The 14436-nt window shown below is 38.9% G+C and overlaps 1 protein-coding gene across 1 annotated transcript in view; it reads right to left on the bottom strand.

The window, feature by feature from the left end:
• The window catches only part of KLHL2 (kelch like family member 2), a 445714-nt gene extending 431805 nt beyond the window's left edge, over nt 1-13909 (bottom strand). The window contains 1 exon segment of the mRNA XM_053703800.1: nt 13662-13909. Coding sequence (XP_053559775.1) covers nt 13662-13729 — 68 coding nt within the window. The 5' untranslated portion in view covers nt 13730-13909.
• Nucleotides 13910-14436: the final 527 nt, after the last annotated feature.

The following is a 14436-nucleotide window of genomic DNA, read 5'->3' as shown; positions in this document are numbered from 1 at the left end:
TGTGTGACTGTTACGAAGATACTGGATTTGAATTACATATGCAATACGGACCATTTGAGCCCCTGTCAGTTTTTTAAGGGGCATCACTAGTATTACTAGTCAGGATCCAATGGCCATTGGTTGTTAGTTATTAATTATATAAGTTGATTAATTAACGATTAGTCAATTATTTTTGCACTTATATCTGAGTAATTGCACACATTAATAAATCAAATATATCCGATACTGTATATGCTATATTTAGTGGTTATCTCTGGGATAGGGGTACCTGTCACCTTGGGACTATCGCACCTTGCTCATGCAACTGTATTGCAGGATATATTCACTATCTAGGATAGGTATATGTATGTGCCAGCTAGGACATACTGTATATATATATATATATATATATATATATATATATATATATATATATATATATATATATATATATATATATATATATATATATATATATATATATATATATATATATATATATATATATATATATATATATATATATATATATATAGCGAGTCAGTTGCACTCTCACAAACAGTTTCCCAAGGGCCAGGGTGCTAGAGTAGATGAAATGTAGTCAAGTAGAAAACAGCACTCTCTGGACTTAAGTTTTAAACAAATAGTTTAATTAGTAACGTTTCGGGAAATGCTCCCCTTCATCAGACCAACAACATACAAGTGAATCAAACATTTATACATACATAGACCCCTCCCCCTAGTGCAAAAACCGCCAAAAACTGGTTGTCATGGCAACCAGACACACAGTACAAAGTAAATACATATAAATCAAGCAATAATCACAACAAAGAACCCAAAAATGCATGATCCTGGTGAATGGGCAGATATACACTGGGCTATTGGGATATATAATATGAATCAGTGGATACAGCCACATATCGACTGGAACCGTATGGATTACGAGAAGAAATCATAGAAAACAAATCAGCATCTAGCTGTATACATCCGTCCTATTCAATACAATTTAAAGAACAGTAACCCAATTATTCAGAACGTAACATCATATCTGTATTAGCCTTTTGTACCTAGAGCCGTCCTATATTACACATAATACCGTCACTGTGGCACTAAAAACTACCACTGATCAGGCATAAGCACCCCTACTCTAAGGGTCAAACACTAACCTCAGTCCTATTTCATTATAGACATTCAGTGTAACAATAGTAAAGAGAAAGACGTGACCGTAATACCGGAGCGTAACACAGAAGAATCATCCCGTGCGGCCGTGTCAGATGCAGGCCCATGTTCGTGCTTACAGTCTGCACTGCGCATTGCACAGCTTAGAAGTGCGCATGCGTATCGCCCAGGGGCGGTCCGCCCCCGATACTCCACAGCAGCGTTACAATAGGCTCGATCTGACAAGCCCCTACAAGTGTAAATGTAAACAAATAACCAATCTATACTCACCGTACAGCTATTGGGCAGAGTATGGTACAAATCACAAATACGCTATTATGACTCAGCGTCCGTGTGCACATATGTTCATGTAGGGTAAAGGCAAGTGTATAATAAATGTGGGAGGACAGGGACAGGAAACCCAGCCCGTAGTAAACTAAACATAAATCCCCTAATCAAATAGGCAGGTCTCAACCACAGAATACTTAGTGACTCAGCCCGTATAGTACAGGGGCCCCCTTACAGGATAAGTGTAGATCAATCGTAGCCACAACGGTCATACCGCTCAGCCCTTGGACCTACATTCCAATTGGCGCTAGTGGGACAAGGCCCACCGTAACGTCATAGTGTGTCTGGGAGTATCAGGCTAGCGCACACCGTTACAAAGAAACTGGGTAATAATGCCAATAGATTAGGGCAAATTGCGCCTATAATATACGTGAGGGAGACCTAGGTGATCTAATATATGATGCGATATTATAGTACATAATCATAATACCCAACATCATCAGAGTATATACATATTTCCAGGTCACATAAACATAATAAAACCTATTATATGAAGAGCATAATGTGTTAACTCACAGGGAACAATGGGTGGAAATTCAAAGAAGGGTGCATATAAGTGGCATGCCCCATCTTAGTCAAGTGACATAACCCTAATGGCAGCAGGGAGTGTACTCACACAATCCCCCATATATTTGGTAAACAAGGGAAAGGCACATACTTATGAGGAAGAAAAGTGTGACTCGTGCAGTCATATCAATTTTACAAGATGAAATACACAATGCATCAATGCACATGTAGCAGGCAAAAATTAACCAAACACACAGTCATAAAGAATAATAAAAAAAAAAAATCATAAAAACAGTGCCAGTCTATTCCCATATTCAAACCTCTGGGGTGTATGGTGTCCAGTTTAAAGATCCACTCTGCTTCTTTTTGTAGGAGACGTGTGTCCCTATCACCGCCCCTAGGGAGTGGGGGTACATGGTAAATAAGCTTAAATCTAAGGTCTGCAACAGAGTGACCCTTCTCCATGAAATGTCTGGCCACCGGCTGATCACTCTTCCCTTTTTCAATTGCTGTCCGAATGGAACTCCTGTGGTTGGCCATCCTTTTTTTTATGTCGTCTGAGGTTTTACCAATGTAAAAAAGGCCACAGCTGCAATTCAACATATATACCACAAACTTTGTGGTGCACGTAAGATAGTGCTTGATCTTATAGCTTGTATTGTTGTGTGGATGTCTGAACTGCTTGCATTGCAACATGGAGTTGCACGTCACACAACTAGGGCATTTGTAGGAACCTTTTTTGGTGATTGGTGTGACTTTATTATAGCTGTCAGTAGGGTCCGTTTTCATCAGAATATCTTTTCGGTTCCTTCCCCTTTTGTACCCAATCCTGGGTGGTCCATAGTGCTGGTAAGGTAGTGATGGGTCTGTCTGGATGATGTCCCATTTCTCTCTTAACGTTACCCCCAGTGTCCTTGTGCTGGGGGTGTAGACTGTGACGAAATTCATTCTCTTTTGGTGGTCACTCTTAGTAATCTCCAAATTAACCTGGGACCTTGCTTCTTTTATAATGTTGCTTTTGTATCCTCTGCTGTAGAATCTTGCTTCCATTTCATTTAATTGTAATACCTTTTTTTCATCAGATGTATTGTTGCGACAGACTCTCAGCATTTGTGCCCTGGGGATCGCCTTTATGAGTGATCTGGGATGGTAGCTGGAAGCGTGTAGTAATGTATTTCTATCAGTAGACTTCTTAAATAGAGTAGTTCCAAGCTTGTTGTCAACCTTATAAATTCTCAGATCCAGGAAATCAACTTCGTTGTAGCTGGAAACCTCTTTAAGTTGAACCTGTCCCCCTATTTCATTCAGGGATATGACCCATTCACCAAAGGACTCAATTGTTCCTCGCCAGATTATCACGATATCATCAATGTACCGCTTGTAAAAATATACCTGTTGGTTGTCATACACCTTGAATATATTTTCTTCAACATACTCCATAAAGAGATTTGCAAATGCAGGTGCCATATTCGAGCCCATGGCTGTTCCCATGAGCTGCAGGTAGAATCTTCTCTCAAACTTAAAATCGTTCAATTTGAGGCATAAGGATAAGAGTTCAACAATAAAACCAGTTGGTGGTCCCACATAGGGGCATCTCTCAAGGCAGTTGGTGATTATCTCCATCCCCATTTCATGTGGTATAATAGTGTACAAGCTTGTGACGTCAAGACTAGCAAGCACATCACCTGGTTGTATGTCAGTCAGTTTGGTAAGATACGTGATAAGGGCAGAGGAGTCCCGTAGATAAGATCGCATATTAACAACTAGAGGTTGTAGCAAAGAATCAACAAACTTAGCCAAGGGTTGTAACAATGACCCCCGTGCTGAAACTATGGGGCGTCCAGGTGGGTTTACCAATTGTTTGTGTATCTTTGGTAATGTATACAGTATTGGTCTCACTGGATTGTCAGTTGTCAGCCAATCTTTAGTAGTTGAGTCTATCCAATTCATTCGTGCTGCATGCTCAATAACAGAATCAATCTGTGTTTTATAAGAAATGGTCGGATCACAGGGTAGAGCCCTATAGGTAGAATTGTCCGCCAGTTGTCTGTCTATTTCAGCTTTGTAATCCTGGTAGTCCTGCAGGACAACCGCACCACCCTTATCCGCTGGGCGTATGACTATTGTAGAGTCATTCCTAAGGGATTGTACAGCTTCCCAATCACTTGTTGTCATGTTGTTTCTAGTCGGGCCATGTTCCCCCTGTCTTACTCTTTGTTGTACAATGCGAGTAAAGGTTTTGATACTTGGGTTAGTTGTGGGAGGTTCAAACGTGCTGGGTTTTTTGAAAGGATGTCTGTTCTCTTCCATCACATTATACACTTGCCTTTACCCTACATGAACATATGTGCACACGGACGCTGAGTCATAATAGCGTATTTGTGATTTGTACCATACTCTGCCCAATAGCTGTACAGTGAGTATAGATTGGTTATTTGTTTACATTTACACTTGTAGGGGCTTGTCAGATCGAGCCTATTGTAACGCTGCTGTGGAGTATCGGGGGCGGACCGCCCCTGGGCGATACGCATGCGCACTACTAAGCTGTGCGATGCGCGGTGCAGACTGTAAGCACGAACATGGGCCTGCATCTGACACGGCCGCACGGGATGATTCTTCTGTGTTACGCTCCGGTATTACGGTCACGTCTTTCTCTTTACTATTGTTACACTGAATGTCTATAATGAAATAGGACTGAGGTTAGTGTTTGACCCCTAGAGTAGGGGTGCTTATGCCTGATCAGTGGTAGTTTTTAGTGCCACAGTGACGGTATTATGTGTAATATAGGACGGCTCTAGGTACAAAAGGCTAATACAGATATGATGTTACGTTCTGAATAATTGGGTTACTGTTCTTTAAATTGTATTGAATAGGACAGATGTATACAGCTAGATGCTGATTTGTTTTCTATGATTTCTTCTCGTAATCCATACGGTTCCAGTCGATATGTGGCTGTATCCACTGATTCATATTATATATCCCAATAGCCCAGTGTATATCTGCCCATTCACCAGGATCATGCATTTTTGGGTTCTTTGATGTGATTATTGCTTGATTTATATGTATTTACTTTGTACTGTGTGTCTGGTTGCCATGACAACCAGTTTTTGGCGGTTTTTGCACTAGGGGGAGGGGTCTATGTATGTATAAATGTTTGATTCACTTGTATGTTGTTGGTCTGATGAAGGGGAGCATTCCCCGAAACGTTACTAGTTAAACTATTTGTTTAAAACTTAAGTCCAGAGAGTGCTGTTTTCTACTTGAATATATATATATATATATATATATATATATATATATATATATATATATATATATATATATATATATATATATATATATATATATATATATATATATACACACACACACACACACACACACACATATACACACACACACACACTTTTTATTAATTATGTATTTATTACATATACAGGGCTTGAACTTTCCAATGGTTACCTCTGAGATATTGTGGGTTTGGTTCCAGACAACTGCAATAAAGTGAGTCACACTCAGTGCATATAAAAGTTACATTTATACTATACTGTAGTCTATTAAAGGGACAGTCTACACCAGAATTGTTATTGTTTTAAAAGATAGATAAACCCTTTATTACCCATTCCCCAGTTTTGCATAACCAACACTGTTATATTAATATACTTTTTACCACTGTGAATACCTTGCATCTAAGCCTCTGCAGACTGCCCCCTTATCTAAGTGCTTTTGACCGACATGCAGTTTAGCCAATCAGTGCAGACTCCTAAATAACTCCACGGGAGTGAGCATAATGTTATCTATATGACACATATGAATTTGTACTGTCTAACTGTGAAAAACTTTCAAAATGCTCTGAGCTAAGAGGCGGTTTTCAACGGTTTAGAAATCAGTTTGAACCTACCTAGGTTTAGCTTTTCAAAAATACCACCAAGGGAACAAAGCAAATTTAATGATAAACGTCAATTGGAAAGTAGTTTAAAATTGCATGCCATATCTGAATCATAAAAGTTTATTTTTGACTAGACTGTCCCTTTAAGTGTGGTGTGTATATGTAGGTGTGTGTATATAAGTGTATTAGTGTGTATTTAGATGTTTATATGTGTATAAATGGGGCACCATCCTAGAACCCACCAGGTGGAGGTAGAAGAAAAAAAGTGTAGATGGGGGAATTACAGGACATCGGGCTGTACCCAAAGCTGCTTGGGTAATGTCCGTATTACCCGGGTAATTTTAGGATTACCCGGATTTCTTACTTTACCCGTAACATATACATACACACACACACACGTAAATACAGTGAAGGTAAATTTGAATTCATCATGACATTTCGGGGTGAGAATCCTGAAATGTCACAATGGATTTTTATCCATTTTTATATATACACACACACTAGCCTTTTTTAATGTTATGAAAACAACAAGTAATTAACCTTAATAAACAAAAGATGCAAATTATCTTGTACAGTTAAAGATAAGCACAAGGAAATGTTTTTTAATCGCAGTTCTTTTTAGCAGTAGGACATTGTGAAAAAGCTTTTCTTTGGCAAAAATAAATTGATTAATGGACTTGGTCCCATAAAAACAGGAAGCCCTTCTGTCTAGAGTACTATACCCAAAAGCAAGCACACATCTAATAAGCATTTGCTTCCCATCAGTAGCACTCTTCTGAATTACACATTTTCTCACCATGGAAAAATAATAAAAATGATGCTAAACTAACATTTAATCCTACATAACAATACAGACGCATTTACTGTATATATGTTAACCTCCACCTTCATCAACGGCTTGCTGGAAATTTACTTCCCAACAGGATTTCCTGTCTTCAAACTCTGTTCTCAAAGTACAACATGAGCAATATGTGCCTAATCCACACAAGATTATTAGCTGGCCTTGCATTCTAAACAAACTCAGCTGAAACTGTTTCACTTTGTTGAGACTGTTTAACAGTAGCACCCACAGAAATTGTTAGAACTAAGTTCAGTAAAATAATAAGTGCAAGAAATATTCTCAAGTGACAGGTTATTTAGGATTTTAGAATTTGTATTGCTTTAACAAAATCATATACTTAAAATATGTAATTCATTAGCAAGGCAAGTACCAGGAACCTGTATACAGTGAGAGAAAACACATAAACTGCAGCCTATTTGGATGGAATCAATGGAAAAGGCTGGTTGTGAAAAAGAGAATCAAACTATATGTGAGTTGCAAATACAAAGTATTAGCATTAAAGTTATGGTAAATCCAAGCGTTTACATACAGAACACTGTCAGATGATTAGCATGGCTATTGCTTTAGAGCTGGAAACGTCACCTCATTGGTAAAGAGCGCTGTGCTGTGGGCGAGTTCTCCATTGTTCACGTTAAACACAAATTTAAAATGTTCAAAGAATATTAAACAACATTGCAATATACGGCAACATTTTTCTGAGCCTACCAAATTTTACACAGCTGGGCCGTGTGACTAGCTGCTGATTGGGTCAGTTTCTGCTCAATCACAGCAGTTCTCTGTGGCTCCCATGCAGTATTTTAACCTGTGCAAGGGTTAAACATAAAGGTGCAGTGTCACTAGTTTTAAAATCACATGTGATAAATTGGAGCATGCGATTTTTCAACTATAATGGCCCTTTAACCCTTTATGATGGGGGGGGCAAATGTTAACAATTGTAATGAAGGTCCCACAAACATTACAAGGAAAAATAAGTCAAGTGACTGCCTACAATGCTAGGCACGTCCCCCAGGCAGATCATGAACTTTGTTAAAGGAGGAGGGTGCAGGATGCAAAAAAAAGAAGGATGTTCTATGCCGTCCTAACAGCATTAAAGCCCAGTGCCTTTAGGACAGCATGGAACATCCTAATGGCATCAAGTGGTTAATATCTGAGCTGAACTGGCAACAACAAAGGATACTAGAAACATTATTTCTACTAAGCTTTTCTAGAGGTGTATCCCTTGGTCTGTTCTTGATTTGTAAAACCTTGTAAAAGTTGTGTTATTAAACTGACAGTGCTAATTGATTGCATCGTTCTTTTGAAATGCAGTGCTTAAAGGGCTATTACAGTGAAACAATTACATACACTAATTCATTAGAGCATGTATATTGGTATCTTTGTTTAAAAAGCAAAAATATAAGCTTAGGAGCCCTTCCATTTTTAGTTCAGCACCTGGTTAGGGTACTGGATCAAAAGTGGGCCGGCCCCTAAGCTTACATTCCTGCTTTTCAAATAAAGATACCAAGAGAATGAAGAAAAATTGATAATAGGAGTAAATTAGAAAGTTGCATGCTCTATCTGAATCATGAAAGATAAAATTTGGGTATCATATCCCTTTAAGCTTGGGGTCAGTCATATGATGTGGTATTTTAAACATTATTTGGCAACATCAGAGAGTATTCATTTCAATAATTTCAAACCATGTTCTTGAGAATAAACCATCTATAAAAAGGTTTTTAAATAAAACTCATTTAAGCGATGATCAATGATTCAAACAAAACCTAAGGAATTAAGTAAAAAGCTATCATAATTAAATAATATATATAATCAAGTATAGAAATTATAACAAAAAATACCATAACCAACAAGTATTTTAAAGCACATCTGGGAGGCTCTACCAAATACAGTATGTCAAAGAAAGAAAGAAAAAAGGTGTCTTATTACCCATCACATTCCACTGTCGCCATCCAGTCATCTTGGTGACAGGTGACTGGGATCTTAGTCACACTTGTGTTGCAGTTCTGCAATGCAAACTTTGCATTAATTTTCTCTCTAGCATCCAAAAGGACAGCCAGAGTTTGATCCCCATCAGCCACTGAAATATTGCTGTGAATATCTCCTTTTGTGACATTATGGCAACAGCAAGACAAGGGATACAATAGTGTGGCAGTTGCAACATTGTCATCAGGACAAAATTCTAGTAGTGAAACAGTAAAAATATATCGTACGAGTTGGAGTAAATAGATTTAAAGGGATAGAAAGGTCAAAATTCAAATGCACTTAAATGCATTTCAGTGTTAAATAGAAACATTTTTGCAATATACTTCCATTAGCAAAAATGCTTCTAGTAAAAATTATTACTGCATCAACAGCATATGTACATATGCTACATGTGACTAGAGGATCAAGATTCAAACACCATGTGGACAATTTAGTAAAGTGCAAGCAGACGATGTAGCGTATCATGTCCGCCGCACATCGATAAATGCCGACAGCGTACGCTGTCGGCATTTATCATTGCACTAGCAGGGAGTGTCAATCAGTCCGATCGTATAGGTATGGGCAGATTGATGTCCGCAGCCTCAGAGCAGACAGACAAGTTATGGAGCAGCGGTCTTTCGGAGCTTGATAATTCGGCCCCTATATCTGCTCAGAGAGCTGGTGGTGATGTGTTCAGTGAAGACATCATTTGTGTTATACAAGCCACTGCTGACTCTCTGAGAAGGTGTGTACAGGGCTTTCACAGCATATGTGTGTATGCCACTGAATCAGTAATAACTTTTACTAGAAGCATTTTTGCCAATGGAAGTATATAGCAAAAATGCTTCTATTTAACATTGCATTTCAGTTTTGCCCTTTCTATCCCATTAAGATGGGAAATGTGATACAGAGTATGAGCAACTGTAGTTGGGTAAAATACAGGAATTATATACAGGAACTAAAGAAATAGAACATCCTGATTTGCCAGCCAGCAATTGACCAGTAATGGCTCTAGGAAATGCAAGGCACCCCAATCACTATTGTAACACCCAACATTTTTAGTGTCAACAACCATAAATATGCAAAGCAGTGCTTTCTTTACCTGTCCTTAGCTCCAGATACAGAGAAAGATAAATGTGTGCAAATTGGGAATTTAAACAGCAAAACTGGAATAAGGAGTAGAAAATGATGTTTTCTATCAGTATCATATACGCACCCATGGTGCAACACCCACAGTGTGTGATTTACTTGTGTGTGCCACCCCAAAGACTGCATTAATATACAAAACTCTATATTAGACCTGGTATATCATTATTAAACCTTAAAGATTTTTGTTTTTGCTTTGTAAAAACATATGCTAGAAGCCACATGCAGTTTGGGATAACATCTGAGTTTAGCGGTTTCAAATATTTTCTCAGCCATACAGCATTATTTATTTTACTTCAATAATCAGTATGGGCCTTTAGATGAGAGTCACCAACAGCACTGAAGTGTTTTTGTCTATAGGAATAAAATTGGGGATACAGATTCTGGAGTGTAAAATCTTTTTTTGTCATAGATTTTTCCCAGCGAGCACCTAGACATGAGCTCTACTCACCTGCATGATACATTATATGAAACCCTCAGCCAACATATTTGTATACATGTCAGTGTTTTTATTCATGTGCAACTATGCTTTACAGAGCTGGCCAACTGTACAGGCACAAACTGCTGCTGGGAAAATAATGTTCACACAGCACAGCCTTAAAGACACAGCACAACGCTCACTACATAGTCTTAAATGGACAGGCACACACAACCTTTAAAGAGGCAACTTACACCACACGCACACAGATCACAGTACGCACACACACACAACCATAAAGAGGCTGTCAGTCCTAAAGCAACAGGTGTGCCCACATACAAATGCTCACAGGGTTAACACACCACACAGTCTTAATGTTACAGACACACAAACACCCAAGGCACAAAGCTTTAAAGGAGCAGCTCAAATCATACATAGTCTTCATGGGGGGAAAACACAGAATCTTAAAAACACACAGAACTTTAACGGAACACACAATTTTAAAGACACAGACAAAATCATGTTCACAGCCTTTAAAGGGCAACTTGCACAGTCTTAAAGGACCAGTAAATACAATAGATTTGCATAATCAACACATACATGATAAAAAGACAATGCACTAGCACTTGGTCTGAACTTCAAATGAGTAGTATATTTTTTCTGACAAATTTTAGTTGTCTATTTCCACTCCCCCTGTATCATATAATAGCCATCAGCCAATCACAAATGCATATACGTGTATAGTCTGTGAATTCTTGCACATGCTTAGTAGGAGCTGGAGACTCAAAAAGTTTAAATATAAAAAAAACTGTGAACATTTTGTTAATGAAATTGGAAAGTGGATTAAAATTGCATGCTCCATCTGACTCAGATGGCTGTCAAACTCAGTTTTAAAGGGACAGAACACAGCACCTATAAGCCCACATGACACACAAAGCCTTAAAAAGGTATGGTTCACACTATGTGCACACTGTCAAAGTTTAAAGAAAACACAAGACACACAGCCTTTAAACCCTTTGATGACCGGGTTAATTTGTTTACATCGGAACAACGTTCCGATGTAAACAAATTGAAATCCTGCGATCGTGCACTCGATCGCGAGATTTCAATGATGGGATCGAGTCAGGGGGTGTCGCCCTCCACACCTCGATCACATCATGGAAGCGCCGTTGGCTTTAGGACAGCCAACAGTTATGATGTTCTATTTCGTCAGAACGGCACTAAAGCCCAGTGTAATTATGATGGAATAGAACGGCATAACGGCGTTAAAAGGTTAAGGGGCAGATCCCTCCACATAGGTTTATCATTATTGCTGGTTACTTTGTTTTATATTTTAAATGTTTTGCTCTAATTTTTTTGTGCGTTTTCAAACATTTAATCATTTAAGAGCAATGTTATCTAATTGTTTAAATATAAAGTTACTAACAAAGGCAGTCGCAACTCAAATGTAAAAAAAATAAATCAATATGCATGTCTGGGTGTGAGAAGAAATGTATTTAGGTTTCTTTTAGTTCAGCAATACTTTTAATTTTTATTATTCTAGCATATAATTCCTCCAACTCAATCACCTTCCAACTGTCAGCCGCATTCATCTACAGGGCAGTCAACAGACTATCATCCTTGACTTTTGAAACCACATAACCAAAAGTTACTGACTGTGTTTTTGGGTGTGCTTTAGTGCTTTGTATACTGTGTGTGTGTCAGCTGTTTTAATACTTTGTGCACAAGGTGTTAGCTGTTCCTTTAAGGATGTGAGCGGTGTGAGATCTCTCTTGAAGGCTGAGTGCACCATGTATGTTTGTACGTGCTGTCATCTGTTAAACTGTGCATTGTTTGAGCTGTTCCTTTAACCCCTTCCTGCTGGGACTTATTTGTCTACATCGGAACAAAGTTCTGATGTAAACAAATAAGTAAAAGTTTAAATCACACGATCGTTCATGCAATCGCGTGATTTCAATGATGGGATCGGGTCAGGGGGGAGTGCCTATGATGCTAGGAATGCCCTCCAGCCCGCAATCCCATTTGGGAAGCAGCTATGGCTTCAGGACAGCCAAACAGCTAGGACGTTCCATGCCGTCCTAATGGAGGGAAGGGGTTAAGGAACAGAGCACACTGTGTGTGTGTATATGATTAAGATAGTGTGTATTCTGTTTCTTTAAGACTGTGTGTGTTGAGTGTATTAAGGCTGTGCTTATCCTGTGAGTGAGTCTGTCCCTTTATGACTATGTGAACTTAGGGTAAATTGTCCCTTTAAGATTGGTATGTGTGTGGTGTGATCTGACCCTTTAAGGCTGTGTGTGCTGTGGGTTTGTGCGCCTATACCATTAATACTGTTTGTGTGCAGGGTGAGTTGTGCTTTGTGTGCGCACACTGATTTGTCCCTTTAAAACTATATTTGATGTGCTTTAAGGCTGTATGTGGTGAGTGTGTTTGTCCCTTTAAGGCTATGGTTTGTGAACATTATTTTCTCAATGGTTTGTGTCTGTATACACTTACAGTTGCTACTGGTAGGGTCCCTTTAAAGGGACATGAAACCCAACATTTTTCTTTCATTATTCAGATAGAGAATACAATTTCAAACAACTTTCTAATTTACTTCTATTATTTAATGCGCTTCCTTCACTTGTTATCCTTTGCTGAAAGGTTTATCTAGGCAAGCTCAGGGGCAGCAGAGAACCTCCTAGGTTCTAGCTGTTGGTTGCTGGCTACATATATATATATTGATTGTGATTAGCTCAACCATGTTTTCAGTTATAAACCATTAGTGCATTGATGCTCCTTCAACAAATGATACCAAGAGAATGAAACAGATTAGATAATAGAAGTAAATTAGAAAGTTGTTTATAATTGTATACCCTATCTGAATCATGAAAGAAATGTTGTGGGTTTCATATCCCTTTAAGTCTATGTGTAAAGCATACAGTTACAAATGTATAAAACCTGAAATGTATATAAATATGTAGGCTGAGGGTTTCACACAATGTGTCAATAGTGCTGAGCAGAGCCCATGTGTAAGTGCTGACTGGGTAAAGTCCATGGGGAAAATAGGGATTTTACACCACAAAATAGGTCTCCCTTTTTATTACTGGAGACACAAACACTGCAGTATTGCTTGTAGTCCTCATCTGAACCCCCTCATACAAACGATGAAGTACAATAATGCCATATGGCCCAGAATATCATTTAGACAGCTAAACTCAGTTTTTACCCAATGAGAGATCTTTTTTCTAAGGACAATGTATGGTGACAACTCATTCATGACATCCCATGGCCCTAACCCTGGTGTAGAATCAGTGCTGTAAAGTACAGTGTTTACACATTCATATGCACAAGGCACAAACTAAGCACAGAGGGTACGGTCTGCACACCCAGCTGTTCTCACTATCCTGCGATTGCACAGATGGCTCCTTACTTACACTGCTTTGACAGGCGATGTCTCCATGCTGCTTTGCGGGGATGCGCTGCGGGTTGCTGTTAGCACCATTCCACGAGAGGACGGAGCAGAGCCCCCGCAGCAGCGCACAGCTCTGAGTATATTCCGCGTTCATTCCATGATCATCAGCAGCACCCACCGCCAGCTCTGCTTCCCACAAACCTAAGCCACCTCTCACTAAGTCAGGGCTAGCTGTGGTGTAGTAACAGATTGTTTCCCCAGCAGATCCTGTATTCCTCTGCCTCATGCACCAGCAATCAGATCCAAGCTCCGCCCAAGCATTGCCTCACTTAAGGTGGACTCGTGTAATTACTGCTTAGTTATTGTACACATTTAAAATGACACCTGTATCCCTATATAATACATAGCGTCATACAAGCATCAATGTTACACTGTATATAGTTTAATAACGCACAAACTGGCTACAAACATTTAATATGAATATACATTTATGTATGCAATATATTATATGTCTTACTTTCATAGTTTTACATTAAACTCCCATTATAAATCCCAGTTCCCAAGTGTCTTGGGAACAATACATTGAAATTGTATGACATATGTCTGCCATTACTTTGCAGACCCACTAGGCACTGTCCTGCCCTTACACAACATTCATGTTTAAATTTTACACACTATGTACTACTTACATGCACACCCCAAAGCACTTTTATGCCTTACACACTGATATACCCTCCGATATGAACACCAAGCCGTATGCACACAGCGCAAGTACAGCCCAGGTACTCTCATTGCTA

The sequence above is a fragment of the Bombina bombina genome, chromosome 2 (genome assembly GCF_027579735.1).
Source record: "Bombina bombina isolate aBomBom1 chromosome 2, aBomBom1.pri, whole genome shotgun sequence".
NCBI classification, from domain to species: domain Eukaryota; kingdom Metazoa; phylum Chordata; class Amphibia; order Anura; family Bombinatoridae; genus Bombina; species Bombina bombina.
Note: the sequence above shows the minus strand (reverse complement) of the source record. Positions and strands in the feature narration are given on the sequence as shown.